General features: G+C 57.7%; 1 protein-coding gene across 1 annotated transcript in view; it reads left to right on the top strand.

The window, feature by feature from the left end:
• LOC109376497 (obscurin) overlaps positions 1–16,166 on the top strand; it is a gene marked incomplete at its 5' end in the record, with an annotated part of 89,056 nt that overhangs the window by 48,855 nt on the left and 24,035 nt on the right. Inside the window, 22 exons of the mRNA XM_019632423.1 lie at positions 1,927–2,005; positions 2,245–2,369; positions 2,534–2,731; positions 2,951–2,983; positions 3,226–3,321; positions 3,588–3,803; positions 4,256–4,328; positions 4,652–4,719; positions 5,737–5,856; positions 6,009–6,148; positions 6,530–6,730; positions 6,850–6,932; positions 7,109–7,282; positions 7,909–8,065; positions 8,355–8,471; positions 8,546–8,710; positions 8,792–8,950; positions 9,072–9,249; positions 9,749–9,862; positions 14,970–15,137; positions 15,414–15,516; positions 15,845–15,974. Of these exons, the coding sequence (XP_019487968.1) occupies positions 1,927–2,005; positions 2,245–2,369; positions 2,534–2,731; positions 2,951–2,983; positions 3,226–3,321; positions 3,588–3,803; positions 4,256–4,328; positions 4,652–4,719; positions 5,737–5,856; positions 6,009–6,148; positions 6,530–6,730; positions 6,850–6,932; positions 7,109–7,282; positions 7,909–8,065; positions 8,355–8,471; positions 8,546–8,710; positions 8,792–8,950; positions 9,072–9,249; positions 9,749–9,862; positions 14,970–15,137; positions 15,414–15,516; positions 15,845–15,974 (2,897 nt within the window). The remainder of the gene's footprint in view (positions 1–1,926; positions 2,006–2,244; positions 2,370–2,533; positions 2,732–2,950; positions 2,984–3,225; positions 3,322–3,587; positions 3,804–4,255; positions 4,329–4,651; positions 4,720–5,736; positions 5,857–6,008; positions 6,149–6,529; positions 6,731–6,849; positions 6,933–7,108; positions 7,283–7,908; positions 8,066–8,354; positions 8,472–8,545; positions 8,711–8,791; positions 8,951–9,071; positions 9,250–9,748; positions 9,863–14,969; positions 15,138–15,413; positions 15,517–15,844; positions 15,975–16,166) is intronic.

Raw genomic sequence — 16,166 nt, 5'->3', positions numbered from 1 at the left:
ACTCTTTTTATAAGGACTGGTTCAAATGGCAGGAACATAGTGATCCCCTTGTAAGGGACCAGTGTCCTTACTTGTGTCAGCCAATGGTCGTTGGTGTTGATTCAACACCAACGGGAATCCCCAGTTTGGAGTGTGGTGAAGAAGGGAACTTTATTCAGTGTAAACAGCTCAATTGAGGTCACTTCAGTGCAGGCTTCTACCTGAAGCATGGCTTGCATGAGAGGACCCTGGTTAGAAATGGCTGCTAGGCTCTGCTTTGAAGTTGGAGTCCAGTTAGCCACTAAGAGTCCTCTTTTTTTCTCAGGGCCCACAATTGCTTAATGTCCAGTGACTTGAAAACCATTCTGATGACTCTGTACCCAATTCCAATGTGTGTGGGTTTTCCCCACAATGAGCAACTCTCTGACATCAGCGGGGTGCCCTACAATTTAACTCAATTCTGACATTACCTACCTGGAGATGACTTCAGACCCCATAAGTTAAGGGCTCAGTTCTACAAGACTGCCGTCCCCCCTTTTCAGATGATAATGGTGAATCCAGGTGTCACCTATGCTTCTGACTGATGGCTATAAATAAGAGGTTCTCACAACTCCCTCTTTGGGTTCTATTAATTTGCTAGAGCGGCTCACAGAACTCAGAGAAACATGTCACTTACTAGATTACTGGCTTATTATAAAGAATATAACCCAGGAGCAGCCAGATGGAAGAGACGCACAGTGTGAGGTATGGGGAAGGGGCGAGGGGCTTCCATGCCCTCCCTGAGCCCACCACTCTCTCAGTATCTCCACGTATTCACCAACCCACAGGCTCTCCGAACCCCTGTCCTTTTGCGTGTTTATGGAAGCTTCATTACACAGGCACGACTAATTAAATCACTGGCCATTGGTGATTAATTCAACCTCCAGTCCCTCTCCCTTCCCCAGAGGGACTGAAAGTTCCGACCCTCTAATCATATGGTTGGTTCCCTTGGAAACCAGCCCCCATGCTTAGGGACTTTCCAAAATCACCTCATTCACATAAATAAACTCAGGGGTGGTTGACAGGGGTTCATGTTATGAATATCAAGACACCATTATCCTCATCACAGGAAATTCCAAGGGTTTTAGGACCTCTGTGTCAGGAACAGTATAAGGACCAAATACATATTTCTTACTATAAATCACAACATCACAACCATTGTTTCATGTATTTTGTTTGTTTTGGTTGTTTCAGGTGGGAGGGTATCTTAGTTTGGGCTACTACAACAAAGTACCACAGACTGGGTGACTTATGAACAACAGGAATGTATTTCTTAGTTTTGGAGGTTGGAAGTCTGAGGTCAGGGTGCCAGCACGGTTTGGTCCTTTGGAGTAGCAGACAATGCCCTTCTCGCTATGTCTTCACACGGTGGAAGTAGCTCTGTGGGGTCCTTTTCATTAGGGCACTAACCCCTTTAATGAGGGCCCCCATCTTCATGACCTAATCACCTCCCAAAGGTTCCACCTTCAAACACCATCACCTTGGGGTTAGGTTTCAACATATGAATTTGGGGAATGCACAAACATCCAGTCCATAGCAGAGGGCGATTCAGTCCCTGTTACTCCACTGTAGCTACAAGTGGAATCCCCCAGCTGTTGGTTTTGAGGCCCAGATACATCATTGCCATTCCCTAGTGGATGGAACTGGAAGATGATGCTACTGTCCTTGCCTGCCATTTATGAAGCCCACAGACATCCTGTGTTTATAATTTGTTGGGCCTTGTAGTTAGTAACAGCCTAGGGGAGGGGAGGGGCCCCAGAGTAGCTGTGTCCCTGTGACTTCTGAGCCAGGAGGATAAGTTGCTCCCAGGTTCAACTGTGCAGTGAGAGCCAGGTGGCCTCTGGGGTGGGGCTGTGCCCAGGGAAAAGGGGCCTTGGGCCTGGCTCCAGCTGCACCCTTCATCCCCAGTGACCAGCACCGACTATGACACTGCCGCGGATGCCACGGAGACCTCGTCCTACTTCAGCGCCCAAGGCTACCTGTCCAGGTGGGAACCATGCAGGGACGGGCAGTGCCCAGCAGGCTGACAGTCCCAGGCCCTGCAGTGGGGGATAGCTGTGCCAACTTGAACTGACAGAATCTCTGTCTTGGAGGCTTCACCCAGACCACACGGGCTCTGTCCAGCATGTTAACAGGAGGCCTCAGAAGCCATCCAAGCCTGACCCCACCCCTGCCTTGGACCCCTCACCCGGTCATATCACACTACCCCTCTCTGTTCCCTGCCAGTCGTGAGCAGGAGGGCGCAGAGTCTACGTCAGAGGAGGGGCAGCTGCCCCAGGTGGTGGAGGAGCTGAAAGACCTCCAGGTGGCTCTGGGCATGCGCCTGGCCAAGTTCCAGCTCAAGGTGAAAGGTGAGGGGGAGAGGGCTGGAGGGCCAGGCACTGCCTCCTGCCAGCAGAGGTCAGGCAGTCACCATGGCCCAGGGATCTCCAGGGATCCCTTCTCTGGGCCATGTGGAAGGCATGGTGCCCACTGGGCAGTGGCTCTGTGCTGACCACTCCCCCTGCGTCTCCAGGCTACCCGGCACCCCGCCTCTACTGGTTCAAAGATGGGCAGCCCCTGGCAGCTTCTGCGCACATCCGTATGGTGGACAAGAAGACGCTGCACACCCTGGAGATCCTCTCAGTCACCAGCGAGGACGCCGGCCAGTACTCAGCCTATGTCAGCAATGCCGTGGGTGCCGCCTACTCATCTGCTTGGCTGCTGGTTCGAGGTGAGTGGTGGGGGCTGACGTTGACAGGCCTGGGCTGAGCCTGTGGTCATTGCCCCCTGTGTAGAAGCGTAGTGGGTGGGCAGATACCTGCCCTGGTTCCAGAAAGTTCTGGGTGTAGAAGTGAGCGGGCCAACCTTGGTACCCCCACTCTGGGAGCAGGCTCCCAGGTCCAGGCGGGAGGCACCTTCTTCCTGTAGGTCTGACTTCCCTGCCTTTCAGGCCCCAATGACTCAGAAGAGAAGCCGGCAGCAGGTGAGCCAAGCCCAGCAGCAGGTGAGCGAAGCCCAGACTGGCAGGGAGAAAGCAGGATGCCCAGCGGGGTGGTGTGGGGATGCCCATCCAGTGGAGGGAGAGAGGGAGGGGTGCAGGGCACAGGCTTCAGGGAGGCCACCCAGCCAGGTTGGGGTGGGAACCTAGGAGGAGGGGCAGAGCCCACCCACCACACAGGGCTGTTGCTATCCATGAATCACCAGCAGCCACCTGTGTATCCCCAGATGTGCAGAAGCTAGTGCCACCCCGATTCCTGGAGAAGTTCACCTCCAAGAAGGTGAAGAAGGGCTCCAGCATCACTTTCTCTGTGAAGGTCGAAGGTAGGGCATCCTGCTCCACAATCAGGACTCCCAGAGCAGCCCCTCTCCCACTCAGGACCCACCTCCAGGGAGGCTCAGAGCAGCCCCTCCTCCACTTAGGACCGCCCCCCGCCCCCAGGCTCAGAGCATCCCCATCCCCACTTAGGACCCTCCCCCACCAGGGAGGCTTAAAGCAGCCCCTCCCCCACTCAGGACCTCTAGAGAAGATGAGGCAGAGCCCCCTTCTCAGTATGGGGCTGACTGTCCATCATCCGCTCTTGCCCCAGGTCTCCCCACCCCAGCTGTGCACTGGCTGAGGGAGGAGGCGGAGCAGGTACTGTGGATCTGCCGGGACACACCGGGCTACACGGTGGCCAGCTCAGCCCAGCAGCACAGCTTGGTCCTGCTGGATGTGGGCCGACAGCACCAGGGCACCTATACTTGCATCGCTTCCAATGCTGCTGGCCAGGCCCTCTGTTCTGCCAGCCTGCACGTCTCTGGCCGTGAGTGGGCATGAGTGGCCTGGTGGGCATGGGAGGAGGCCAGGCCTCCTTCTGGGGACACGCACCCCCTTACTGGGACCCTGCCCAGACCTCTCTCCCATCTGCTCTACCCGAGCACAGGCCCCAGAGGCCAGCTCCCCCCATGCCCAGTGTGCTCTGCTCAGCAGGCTGAGACCCTCTAGCACCCCCCTGACTCCATGAACGGTCTCTTCCTGGGCCCTGCTCAGCCCCTCCATGGGCTGGTGCATCAAGTGCAGACCTGTTCCTGTCCCCACCACTGGCGGGCTGGCTGTGGGCCGAGTTGGGATGCCCCATGCAGCCCTTCCTCGGGGCTCTGAACGGACAAGCAAAAGGCCTGTAGTAGGGGTGGCCCAGACATCCTAGGCAGGGTGCCCACCAGAATCAGCTCAGCAGTTGGGTGTCATCCTGCTGGTTACCTGTTCTCTTGACAGTGCCCAAGGAGGTGGGGACAGCAGGGGAACTGACTGGGATGAAGGAGGCCCTCATTTCCACCTTCCTGCAGGGGTGAGTTAGGGGCTGTGCCAGAGCTTGTGATGGGGATAAGGGGTAGCATAGGGGTCCTGGCCCTCGGAGGGACAGCGCTACTGCTGGAGCCTTGTCCTGGACCGCAGCCTGGCTCTGCCCCTTGGCAGTGTGGCTCATGCTAGCCCTTGTCTCTCTGCGCCTGTTTCCCCATTATAAAAGTGAGGGCTCCCTGGGGCCTGACTGGCACCCGGCCCACTGTTCCCAGACCCTCTTTCTGTCAGAAGTTTCCTCACCCTCTTCCTGTCCAAGGGTGCAGGTGGTAGGTCCATTCCAGTCCCTCAGGAGACCCCTGCCCCCTTTAGGACCCAAGCCACATCTACACAGATGCCAGAACCTGCAGGTTTCGCCGACCTTGCCGGGCAGAGGAAAGGTACAGGCTGGGCAGATGCACGTCTGCTCCAGGAGGAGCGGCTGAATCCCAGTGTGGGGTGGGGTGTGGATGAGGCTGCCTGGCCCCAGGTGACCCAGAATGCCCCCTCACCCAGCTGTGGGCCAGGGCTCCCCACACGCCCTCCCACGGGCCAGATTCTAAGCCCCAGTTGGTTTCAGGGCCGACCAGAACTTGGCTCAACGCTCATGTCCAGCAGGCTGTGTGGACACCCTGGCATGGGGCAGGCAGCTGCCAAGTCAGGGTTGGGGTGAGGGCCCCACTTGCCCAGCTCCTTTCTGGCCACTTGCATGGGGTATCCCGGCACCTCGGCGTATTTTTAACTATTTTTATTGAATATATTGAGTCTGCACAGAAGTAGAGAGGAGACAGTCAAGCATCTGCTGTGCCCATCGCCCACCTTCAGGTCACTTCTCAGCTGACCTATATCTACTCTTGTTCCCTGCATACCCCCCCACTCCCAGTCAGCCTTCATTCACCCTTAATCCCAGCCGCTGGGGCTCTGCTCTGCACCCCCGGGAGATAACTTGGGTCCTGCCCCCTGCCTTAAGTGTCCAGATCCCTCCCTCATCTCCCACTGCCTGATTGAGCTCCCTGTGCCACCCCCAAGCCCCTTCCCAGACCAGCTGCCAAATAGCCAATGTGAATGGAAGAGGCACAAACCCTGTTGGGGGCCCCAACGACTGTAAGCTCTTCCTCCACCCTGGCCTCTACCCATCTCAGCCCTCAGCTACCCTGGCCCAGCACCCTGCAGCCATGCTGGCCATCTGCTGTCCCCTGACTGCCCTCTGCCCCTCTGTTCAGGACCTGCTTCCCTCCGTTTGTGGCCCCTTGGTCACCCCTTGGCTGAGAGCCATGAGCCATTAAGGCTTCTCATCCTGGTCAGCCCTCTCTGCTTCCTGCAGCATAACCCTGAGCCTGTGTGTCCCCATCTCCCCTGAACCCCGAGCTGTGGCTCGTCTGTAGTGCACGCTGGCTGAGCTAGGGTCTGGCCCCCAGGAGAGCCCCTGGCAGCTGAGGCCCGTGGCCACCTGTCCCTGGCTGAGGTGGGCACGGAGGAGTTCCTGCAGAAGCTGACCTCACAGATCACAGAGATGGTGTCAGCCAAGATCACGCAGGGTGAGGGGCCAGCCCAGAGCGAGATCCTGGGTGGGGTTTGGGGGGACAGTGCCCAGGGTCAGGGCCCTTCCCGCCTGCACCCTGGAAACCCAAGGGGAGGGACACAGGAGAGGAGCTGGCCCTTCCCAGTGTCACAATCCCTGTGCCTCCAGCCAAGTTGCAGGTGCCCGGAGGTGACAGTGACGAGGAGTCCAAGACCCCATCTGCGTCCCCCCGGCATGGCCGCTCACGCCCCTCCTCCAGTGTCCAGGAGTCATCCTCAGAGTCAGAGGACGGGGATTCCCGGGGAGAGGTATGTGTCGGGGGAGGAAGGGACGGGGGATGAAGGGGCGGGGGAGGGGGAAGGCTGGAGCCCGCAGGGAGGAACAGGAGCTGGGAGGATGGTGTGGAAAATGGGGGCCCTTGGGTGGCAGGGTGGAGGAGGCTGAGGGTGCACATCTGAGCAGCCAGCATCACCACCATGACCCAGGCTCCCCCTTGCCCCTCCGGGATGGCCCCACCCAGCACCCCCAGTAAGGTTTCCATCAGCAGAGATTGGTTGTGCCTGTTCTAGAACTTCACAGAATGTCAGGATGGTTTCTTCCTCTCCACTAATACCGGGGGCCTTGTGGCTTGGGGCCTTGGGTGGCCTCGCTGGTCCCTCTCTGGGTCTGACTCAGATTCCCTCCCCCAGATCTTTGACATCTACGTGGTCACGGCCGACTACCTGCCCCTGGGGGCCGAACAGGATGCCATCTCCCTGCGGGAGGGCCAGTACGTGGAGGTGCTGGACTCGGCCCACCCACTTCGCTGGCTTGTGCGTACCAAGCCCACCAAGTCCAGCCCCTCGCGGCAGGGCTGGGTGTCACCTGCCTACCTGGACAAAAGACTCAAGGTACCTGGATGGCCAGGGGGTGGTATCCTGGGATTGTCCCCCCATGAGGACAGGAGCCTGACCCCCACAGAGCTGGGCTAGCACCCAGGCCACCTAAAACCCTCTCTGTTCCTCATCAGCTGTCGCCCGAATGGGGCCCCGCCGAGGCCCCTGAGTTTCCCAGGGAGGCTGTGTCCGAGGATGAGTACAAGGCGCGGCTGAGGTGAGGCGCCACTGGCTGGGACTGCAGGGTAGTTGGGGTCTTTGCCTGACAATTTCGTGCAGTAGGGTGGCCTTGTGGGGGTGCCCTTCTCCACCATCTCCCTGGCCCCAGGCTGCACACAAGAGGAGGTGCCCACTCAGCAGCTGAACTACTAGCCCCTCATGCTCTGCCCCCAGCTCTGTCATCCAGGAGCTGCTGAGCTCCGAGCAGGCCTTCGTTAGCAGCCTGCAGTTCCTGCAAGGCCACCACATGCAGCACCTGGACTGCTGTCCCCACGCGCCCACTGCGGTGACCAGCCAGAAGGCTGTCATCTTCCGCAACGTGCAGGACCTCAGCAACTTCCACAACAGGTGGGTGGACAGGCGGGCCTCCAGGCTGCTCCCCAGGTGTGTGTGCACGGACACACACCACACACTGCACACACTCACACACGTGTGTGTACTCCCAAGGCTGGGTCTCAGGGGTGCTGACTTGACTTACCTGTTGGCACACCACACCCTGTACGAGGATACACCTGTCCCCAGAAACAGGCATGTGCACCTGGCTTACCCATGGAAGTGCCTGCAGTGCTCCCACCTGCTGCAGCCCATGTCCATGGGCACATGCACACATGTGCATACCCTTACATGTGTGGGTACATGGGCACACATGTACCTGTGCACACATACACACCCACATACATGTGTGCCTGTGTACTTGTGCACACAAGCCTACACGTGCATGCCCAAATGTACATGCATTCCCTTGCATACATACACACATACATACATGCATGTGTCTACACACATGTGCATACCCTCAAACATCACACATGCGTGCCCCCACAGCCCAGCACACTCCCTTCTCACTCCCCAGGAGACACTGGGACCAGGCCCTGGCAGGAACCTGTTTCCTTCCAAACTGGAGGGCTGGATTGTGGGTCGTGGGCAGGGTCCTGATGCTAGCCTTCACCTGACCGACCTTCACTCCATGGCAGCTTCCTACAGGAGCTACAGAGCTGCGACACAGATGACGATGTGGCCATGTGCTTCATCAAGAACCAGGTGGCCTTCGAGAAGTATCTGGAGTTCCTGGTGGGCCGAGTGCAGGCTGAGTCGGTGGTGGTCAGCACAGCCGTTCAGGAGTTCTACAAGGTGCCCCTGTCCCCCGGCCAGCACTGGCTCCCATCTCTAAGGTCGTCTCCCCTGACCCTGCCCAACCCCCCATAGCCTGCTCAGGCCCCTGGGCCCTGGCTCAGTGAAAAAAGCAGGCAGAGGCCCTGAAGCTCCGCTCATCCATCAGTGACCCGCCATCACTGGGGTGGGGGTGAGGCCCACCCAGAGAGTAAGGGCTGTGTGCATGCTCTCAGGCTCTGGGTGACATGGGCCATCCATCCGAGGGCCTTGTCCTCCAGCCCTGAAACCCAGCCCTCTGTTCCCTCAGAAATACACAGAGGAGGTGCTGTCAGCCGCCAATCCCTCACAGCCACCCCCGCCACCGCTACAGCACTTCTTGGAGCAGCCAGTGCAGCGAGTCCAGCAGTACCAGTCCCTGATCAAGGTCAGCAGCCGCCCCTCACACCTTGCCCCTCATCCCATGGCCAGCGGGCATACCCTGACCCACTGTCTCCCCAGGAGCTGATCCGCAACAAGGCGCGGAACCGGCAGAACTGCGCGCTGCTGGAGCAGGCCTATGCAGTGGTGTCGGCCCTGCCACAGCGCGCCGAGAACCAGCTGCATGTGTCACTCATGGAAAACTACCCGGGCACCCTGGAGGCCCTGGGCGAGCCCATCCGCCAGGTCTGGGGGGCACCATGCAGGGTGGGCCGTGGGGCTGTGGCAGCTGCTTCCCAGACTGACCGTGACCCACTGCTCCCCCAGGGCCACTTCATCGTGTGGGAGGGAGCTCCAGGTGCACGCATGCCCTGGAGGGGCCACCACCGCCACGTCTTCCTGTTCCGACACCACCTTGTGGTCTGCAAGCCCAGGCGGGACTCGCGCACCGACACCTTCAGCTATGTGTTCCGGAACATGATGAAGGTATGCAGGTGCTGGCTGGGCACTCGTGGGCAGAGGGGCCTGCAGGGCAATGGGCAGGAGGAGGCCTAGGCTGCTCTTCTGGCCGCATGCTGGACGGTCAGCCCTTGTCCTCCCCCCACAGCTGAGTAGCATTGACCTGAACGAGCAGGTGGAGGGCGATGACCGTGCCTTCGAGGTATGGCATGAGCGGGAGGACTCAGTGCGCAAGTACCTGCTGCAGGCACGGACCGTCATCACCAAGAATGCCTGGGTGAAGGAGATCTGTGGCATCCAGCAGCGCCTGGCCCTGCCCGTCTGGCGTGAGTGCCAGGTCTTGGCGGCAAGGCCAGAAATAAGAACTGAACCTTTTAGCTTGGCCATCTGGCTTGGGGGCGCCCAGGCCCCTGCCCCTACCTGGGCAGCCACCAGGGAAAAGGCTGCCTCCTGGGGCAGATGGCTCGCTCTCCCCTGTCAGTTCAGCCTTTTGTTGGGCTGAGCTGGGGTTCTGGGATGGTCCTGACCACAGTCCTTGGGACCTTGGGGTTCACTTAGGGGTCCCCATCACCGGGCAGATACCCAGACTGGGTTCGGGGTGTGAAGGGTCTGCTTCCCCACCTGGAATAGGAGCAAGGCTCCCTTTTCAACACACCCTACTCTCCACACTTCCTGCCACCCCCCAGTAACTCCCAACCTGCCTCCAACATTGCAAGGGGCGGTATCCATAGCAACCATGCCCTCAGTCAGGCTTCTGAACCTGCCAGGGGTGCACTGAGGGCACAGGTAAGCACTCAGGACCTGGGTGTATATGTGTGTTCCCAGGCCCCCCAGATTTCGAGGAAGAGCTGGCTGACTGCACAGCCGAACTGGGTGAAACAGTCAAGCTGGCCTGCCGTGTGACAGGCATGCCCAAGCCCATCGTCAGCTGGTACAAAGGTAGGCCCCTGGGCCCAGGGCTGCTGGCCTCACCACAGGCTGGGTAGGTCCTGGTCAGAGACCGGGCATAAGGGACAGGCTTCCTGCCCCAGTTGCCCACTCCCAAATCAAAGACAGACTAGCCAGGGCACACGAGGTGGGACAGGGGAGAGCAGAGAGACAAACAAGTAATGTGAAATTGGGAGCAAGGTCGCCAGCCAGAAAAATAACAAGCAGCCTGGCAGACATGTTGGAAGGCTCCTAGGGGCAGCCAGGAGTCTGGGTAGAGGGGGCGCCAGTACGGGCACAGCAGGGAATGAGAGCTGCGGTGGGGTCTCGGATTTGTTCTGAGTGTGATGGGAGCTGCAGAGTTCGGGGATCCCCAGGGACACCCTCACTCTAACACCAAGGTTGGGAGTCCCACAAACACCTTTAGGTTCCATGATTCACTGAAGGGACTCAGAACTCAGCAGAGCAATTCCAGTCATTGTTCCAGTTTAGTGAGTGAGAAGGAAGAAGTGCAAGGGGCGGGGTCCAGGTGGGGTGAAGGTGTGGAGTTGTGCAGATGGTGCCTGTTCTCCTAGCTTTGATGTGTGACAACACACAGAGAGTGGCCAACCAGGGACTCTCACCAAGCTTTAGTTTCCAGGGTTTCTGTTGGGGGACATCCACATTGTCATGGCTGACCACTGCATAGCTGACCTGTCACAACCCCTCCAGAGGTCAACCTGATGCCATGTGACCCAAAGCCCCCATGTTAAATCACAGTCTAGCGTAGACCATTTGCTGTGGTTCAGGCCCCTAGGTAAATTAGAATACCCTTATCAGGGGTCACCTGGGCTGGCAGGTAGGCCTCATCCGGGTTGGCAGGTAAGCTGCACCTGGACTAACAGATAGGCCTATGAGTCCCTAGTTCAGTGTGAATAACCGAATTTAGTCCTGGTTTTAGAGGAACCGTCCCAGGGCTATCAGTCCTTGCTGTCCTGCTTGTCCACAGCCAGCCAGGGGCATTTGTTTATCCTCGAAGGACTAAGGATGGGTCTGAAGAAGACATGCAGGGGCATTTTGCTGGGACACGCAGGAGGGGCCATTCCTATGGCCCATGGTCATAGCTACATGGCAGAGCCACTGGATATAACATCTGGTTCCCAGTGGCAGCTAAAGAGAGCTGCCGGGGTCTTCTTTCTGGAGGGAAGCCCGCTGGCTCACGTTCTGGGGTCCACAGTGGTCCCTTCCCAGCTGCCTTGCTTTGCACAGAAGCCGTGAAGTTCATCCTTCCCGCCATCCCTTCTCACCCAGACCTTTTGCCTGATGGGCAGGCCCAGAGGGACCCCATTCATAAAAATCATCCAGAAGTGACTCTGCACCCCTCGGGTCCTCCCTTTCTGCCAGGCTGTCCCCAAAAGCATGTGCCGGCCAGCTGGCCGTATCCAAGGGGAAAGAAGGACACAGCTTGCCCAGGCAGTCAGGACAAGAGCCCAGGTTTCCAACTGCGCTGGACAGTCCTTGGTCTTTTTCACCCTGTCTGTTACCTGGTGAGACCCTGGAAGGGATGACCCCTCTGGGACAGCTGTGTCCAGTGAGTAGAGGAGGCAAGTGGTAGCTGCACAATCAGCTCGTGTTGACACGGGTCAAACTGCAGGTGGTCCACGTGGCACACTAGGCCATGGGGTGTGGCCAGAGCTGGTCCCTGACTGACCCAAATCAGCGTCATGGTTGGAAATACCACAGAAAGCTCCAGGAGGCACTGACCCACCAGGACAGGGGTTCACCCCATGCGATGTGCCTCATAGCCCCACAGTGGGGGGGGGTGTCTTCCATCAGCCCATCTATAGATTGTTAAGTGGCAAACCAAACAGCCAGGTCATTCACAACAGCTCAAGGTCAGTGAGCACCTAACGACCTTGGCCAGGAAGAGCAGCATCGGGCAGCAGTCAGACTTGCCAGCCGGCAAAATGTCATACAGCAGGAGCTGAGTGTCAGCGACAGAGGGCCAAGTGCTGACCCACCCCCCCAGCAGGGAGCAGAGGGCACTGGAGGTGTGCATTAGAGACCTCACCGCCTGAATGCACAGTGGACCCGTTACAGCTACCCTGTCTACACCAGCTGGAGCCACAAGAGCAAAGACTGGATTGGGCTAGTGATAATCCACTTCTCTGTCTGTGCTGGGCTGTTGAGTTGGGACATAGCCTTTCCTGTCACCCCAGCTCCCTTCATGTCATCCAGAAGCCTAGAACTCTCTTCTCCCCATGGGGTTCTGAACGCCAACCTGGGAAGGCACAGGCTGCTGGGCTGGGCCGGTTACATGCTCCACGGCTACCTCCCCACATGTGGGGCAAAAATTCCAAACACGGCAAGCATCAGGGCCGAGTGGTAGGAGCCACATGGTCCCCTCACTTGGCCCCAAGGTGACATTATCTTTCTTCTCACCGGGAGCCTTGTGGAGATTCCATCGGTGCAACCCAGGTGCCTGGATCCCGCAGACCCGTGAAGGTCTGTGTCCTCCTGCCTGAGGTCCCTGGCATATCAGACAGGAAGTCCCTCTGGCACAGGGAAACTAACGTCAATCCCTGATAATTTTTTTCTTAAAGCAGTGGAGGCCAGGTGGAGGAGGAGGAAGGGGCCAGGATTCAGGGATGGAACAAGACGCACTTCCGGGCTCAGTGACAAATGGTGTTTTGGGCTTGCTCAAACCCTAAGCCAGGTAGCATGACCGTCACTGCCACAGCTATTTCTGTTCTGGGACCCCTCACATTAACAGCCACATCACAGCATGCTCTGGGGCTCTGTTCCCCTCGGCTGCCTGGGGCTTAACTTGCACAATGTTGACCTTTTTATGGGGGTGTCCACTTAGCAGGGCGTTCAGTGGCCTGGGCAGTGGTAACACGTCCAGCCTCTCTCCATGAGAGCTGAACAAGGTTTCCAAGGAGGCAGGCCCACCTGTCAGAACATATGGCCCTGTGGCCCACCTCTCCTCATCCTGTCACTGGCATTCTAGATGCCACCTAGGTGCCACAATCTGGCATGCCAGCCACGGATGGCTTCCCGTAGGGCTTTTTCTGTGCAGGGAGGTGTCCTGCGCCTGGGCCCGCTGCATACACCGGCTCCTTTACTGTCGTCTCCAAGAGAACCCTGCACGCGTGCTTGCTCAGTGCCCGTCCTCATGCCCATAGTTCTCGCCCACTCCTGCCCCTTCCCATCGGAGTTGATGATGGCCCAATATGGGTTGAAGTGTTTGTTGGTGTTTTGGAAGAGGGCCATATATGCAAAGCAGCCCCTGAACGGAGAAATAGCAGAGAGAGCAGAGAGCAAGGCAGACAAGTCCAGCTGGTCAGTCAGTGAGTGTGTAACAGGCAATTGACGTACAGCCATACAATCCGTCAAGTCTCCACTCCCCACCCCAAAGACTGTCTTAGCTAAAACCTGAGTCAGCGTGCTGGGAGAGGAGTGTGTGTTTAAGTGGAGCTGGCTGCCATGTGCCGAGAGGCTCTGGCACTAGAGCTGGATACAAGACACACTAGTCGAGGGTAGATCCCTTCAGAGGCAGAGCACAGAGTTCTCAGGTGGAGGCCCAGGAATCAAGGCAGTGGATTTGCTGCAAAGCAAGCCAGCAGCTCTGTCCACACAGTTGGGGAGCCGACAACCTGAGGCTGAACCAATAGCATCTCAGCTCCAAAGAGAGTGAGTCAACCAAAGCGATGACCAGGAATATCTATGAACCTCCTTCTCTGAACCCCCTTCTTAGTACACAAGGCTGCAACCACCTTTCTGGTTTTTCTCAGTTCACAGGCAGCAATGGGGTGGGGGTTGGAGGGCAGATTGCTGCTGCCCAGCCGACCATGCAGTTTGGTCAGCATATCCACCACCAGGTCCTATGGACCTCCCTCACGTCCTGGTAACTGGCCACCTTCTTTCTCTTCTGGAACATCGTGTCTCTGACAGTGTCCCTTTCTTGTCACTGAACTGCAAATGAGAAGCCGTCTGAGGGTCTGAGATGATTCCTTGCTGGCCATACAGATATAGACACACAAGACCCTGGTCAGTCGGAGACAAAGATTGCTGGTCACAGGAAAGCACAATGTCTGCCTCAGTTGCTGCATGCAGTGGGTTGCACCACAAGAGAGAAACCCCGAGTTTTAGGAGGCACTGAGCTTTTATGGGGCTTCTGGTGCATCTGCCCATCTGTCCCCCCAGAGAGAAGTGCCTCAGGGCTGGAAGGGGTCAGGTGGCTTTGGTTCTGCTGCCCTGATCTCCGGGCAGCTCCCTACACAATATCCGAGAACCACTGTCATGCTCAGGACGGCCATAGGAGTGCCAGGAGGGCACAGAGAACTGTTTTTTGACAGTAGGATCAATAATGTCACTGACAGACTTACTAAAAGCTATTTTGTGGGAGGTGAAAGCCCAAGGGAGTGGGTTTGGGAGCCAATGGAAAGGAAGCACTGGAGACAGTGGGAGTGAGAACAACTTTCCTGGAACTCAGTTCAGAGGGGCCAGAGAAAGGGGGTGGTGGCTGGAAGCGCTTTTTTGTATATTTTGAAGTCATTAAGGTTCCTGGTGAATCAAAAGTCGAGATGCTGGTTATGAGCCATTGTAATTTAAACCATCTTGCCCAGCACATGCAGAGCTGTTGAAAAGTGTGTGTCTATAAAATTTTACATATTTATGGAGGAAAAGATTCACATCTCCCCATCCCTCGCTCCAGAAAGAACCATATTACAGTCAGAGATGTTAGGCATTCGGACGAGGGTGATTGAAGAGATAGGTGGTATCCAGGCGTGTCTGCTAGCAGGTCAGTGCCTTGGAGGTCCCTGGGGTCACAGACTTGTTGGCAAGGTGGCTCAGGGTCTGGTTATAAGAACGGGATGTTTTCTGTGGAGTTCGGGCCCCTAGCCTGGCCCTTGCCTCCAAGTAAGAGCCTGCTTTCCAGAGGCCACACTGTGCACACGAAGGTCTAAAGAAGTGTCCAGGGGTCCAGGTCAGCTTGGCTGGCTGGACCACTGGCGGGCAGCTTTGCCAGCCCTTGGGTTTCAGCTCCATCCCCGTCACTGCTTGTGACTGATCCCCAGGCAGGCACAGCCTTTTGTCCCCATGGGGCCCCTCCATGACAGCCCTCCCTTGTCTTCAGATGGGAAGCCAGTGGAGGTGGACCCTCACCACATCCTCATCGAAGACCCCGACGGCTCATGCACCCTCATCCTGGACAACCTGACTGGCATTGACTCTGGCCAGTACATGTGTTTTGCAGCCAGTGCTGCTGGCAATGCCAGCACCCTGGGCAAGATCCTGGTGCAGGGTGAGCCTGGGAGGGAGACTGGGTGTGGGGCACCTGGACCCATTCCCCCACACACAACTCCCACGGGGTTGCAGGCATGTGAAAGATGCTGGCAGGTGGTGTGGGTGTCTGACCCAGGTCTGGGGACTCATCATTGGGCATGGGGTCTTGCTACATGATGCTCTCTTTCTGTCTCTCTCTGTGTCCTTCTATTTCTCTACCTTTCCAACTCTTTATCTCCCTCTCCCTCCCTCTCTGTCTCTCATTCTCTGTATCTCTCCCTTACGGCCCCCACAGTCCCACCACGGTTTGTGAACAAGGTCTGGGCAGTGCCTTCTGTGGAGGGAGAGGATGCCCAGGTCACCTGCACCATTGAAGGCACCCCATACCCTCAGTTCAGGTGGGTTGGGGCAGACAAGGTGGGTGGGCCTGCCCCAGTACCACCCCTTCTCCCTGTGAATCGAGGGTGGGCAGCATGTTCACTGGGTCAGGGTGGGCTGGACACAGAAGCACGGCCTTTCTGATGAGAAGTGGGCATCTCGGAGACTCTGCACGTTCTGATAGCCCTCGCTGCAGCAAGGAGGACATTGCCAGGCAGGACATTGGGCTAGTGGCATTCAAAAGGGTGGACACTGTAAGGTCACCTGGATCTTTGGGGTGAGTGAGGGAGGGGGCCTGTGCACTGGGGATCTGGGAAGGTCCCACCTGACCACTCGAGTTGGCTTCAGATGGTACAGGGATGGGGTCCTACTGACCCCTGGCGGCAAGTACCGGACCCTGAGTGAGCCACGCAGCGGCCTACTGGTGCTGGAGATCCGGGCAGTCAGCAAGGAGGACCTGGGCTACTATGAGTGCGAGGTGAGACAGGAGGGTGCAGGGGAGGGGTAGGGAGCTTGCCTTAAGAACCCAACCTTGTCACCACCATCTATGACCCACGAAGAGAGGCACAACACTAAGTTCAGATCACCCAGGGTCCATGATGGAACACTGAGAAACTGTCACCCACCATCCATGATGAGGGAGGGACACCAGGCCCACGGTCACCCACCA

This window comes from Hipposideros armiger, unplaced genomic scaffold (genome assembly GCF_001890085.2).
Source record: "Hipposideros armiger isolate ML-2016 unplaced genomic scaffold, ASM189008v1 scaffold_1139, whole genome shotgun sequence".
Lineage (NCBI taxonomy): Eukaryota > Metazoa > Chordata > Mammalia > Chiroptera > Hipposideridae > Hipposideros > Hipposideros armiger.
This window is presented reverse-complemented; position numbering and strand designations above follow the sequence as displayed.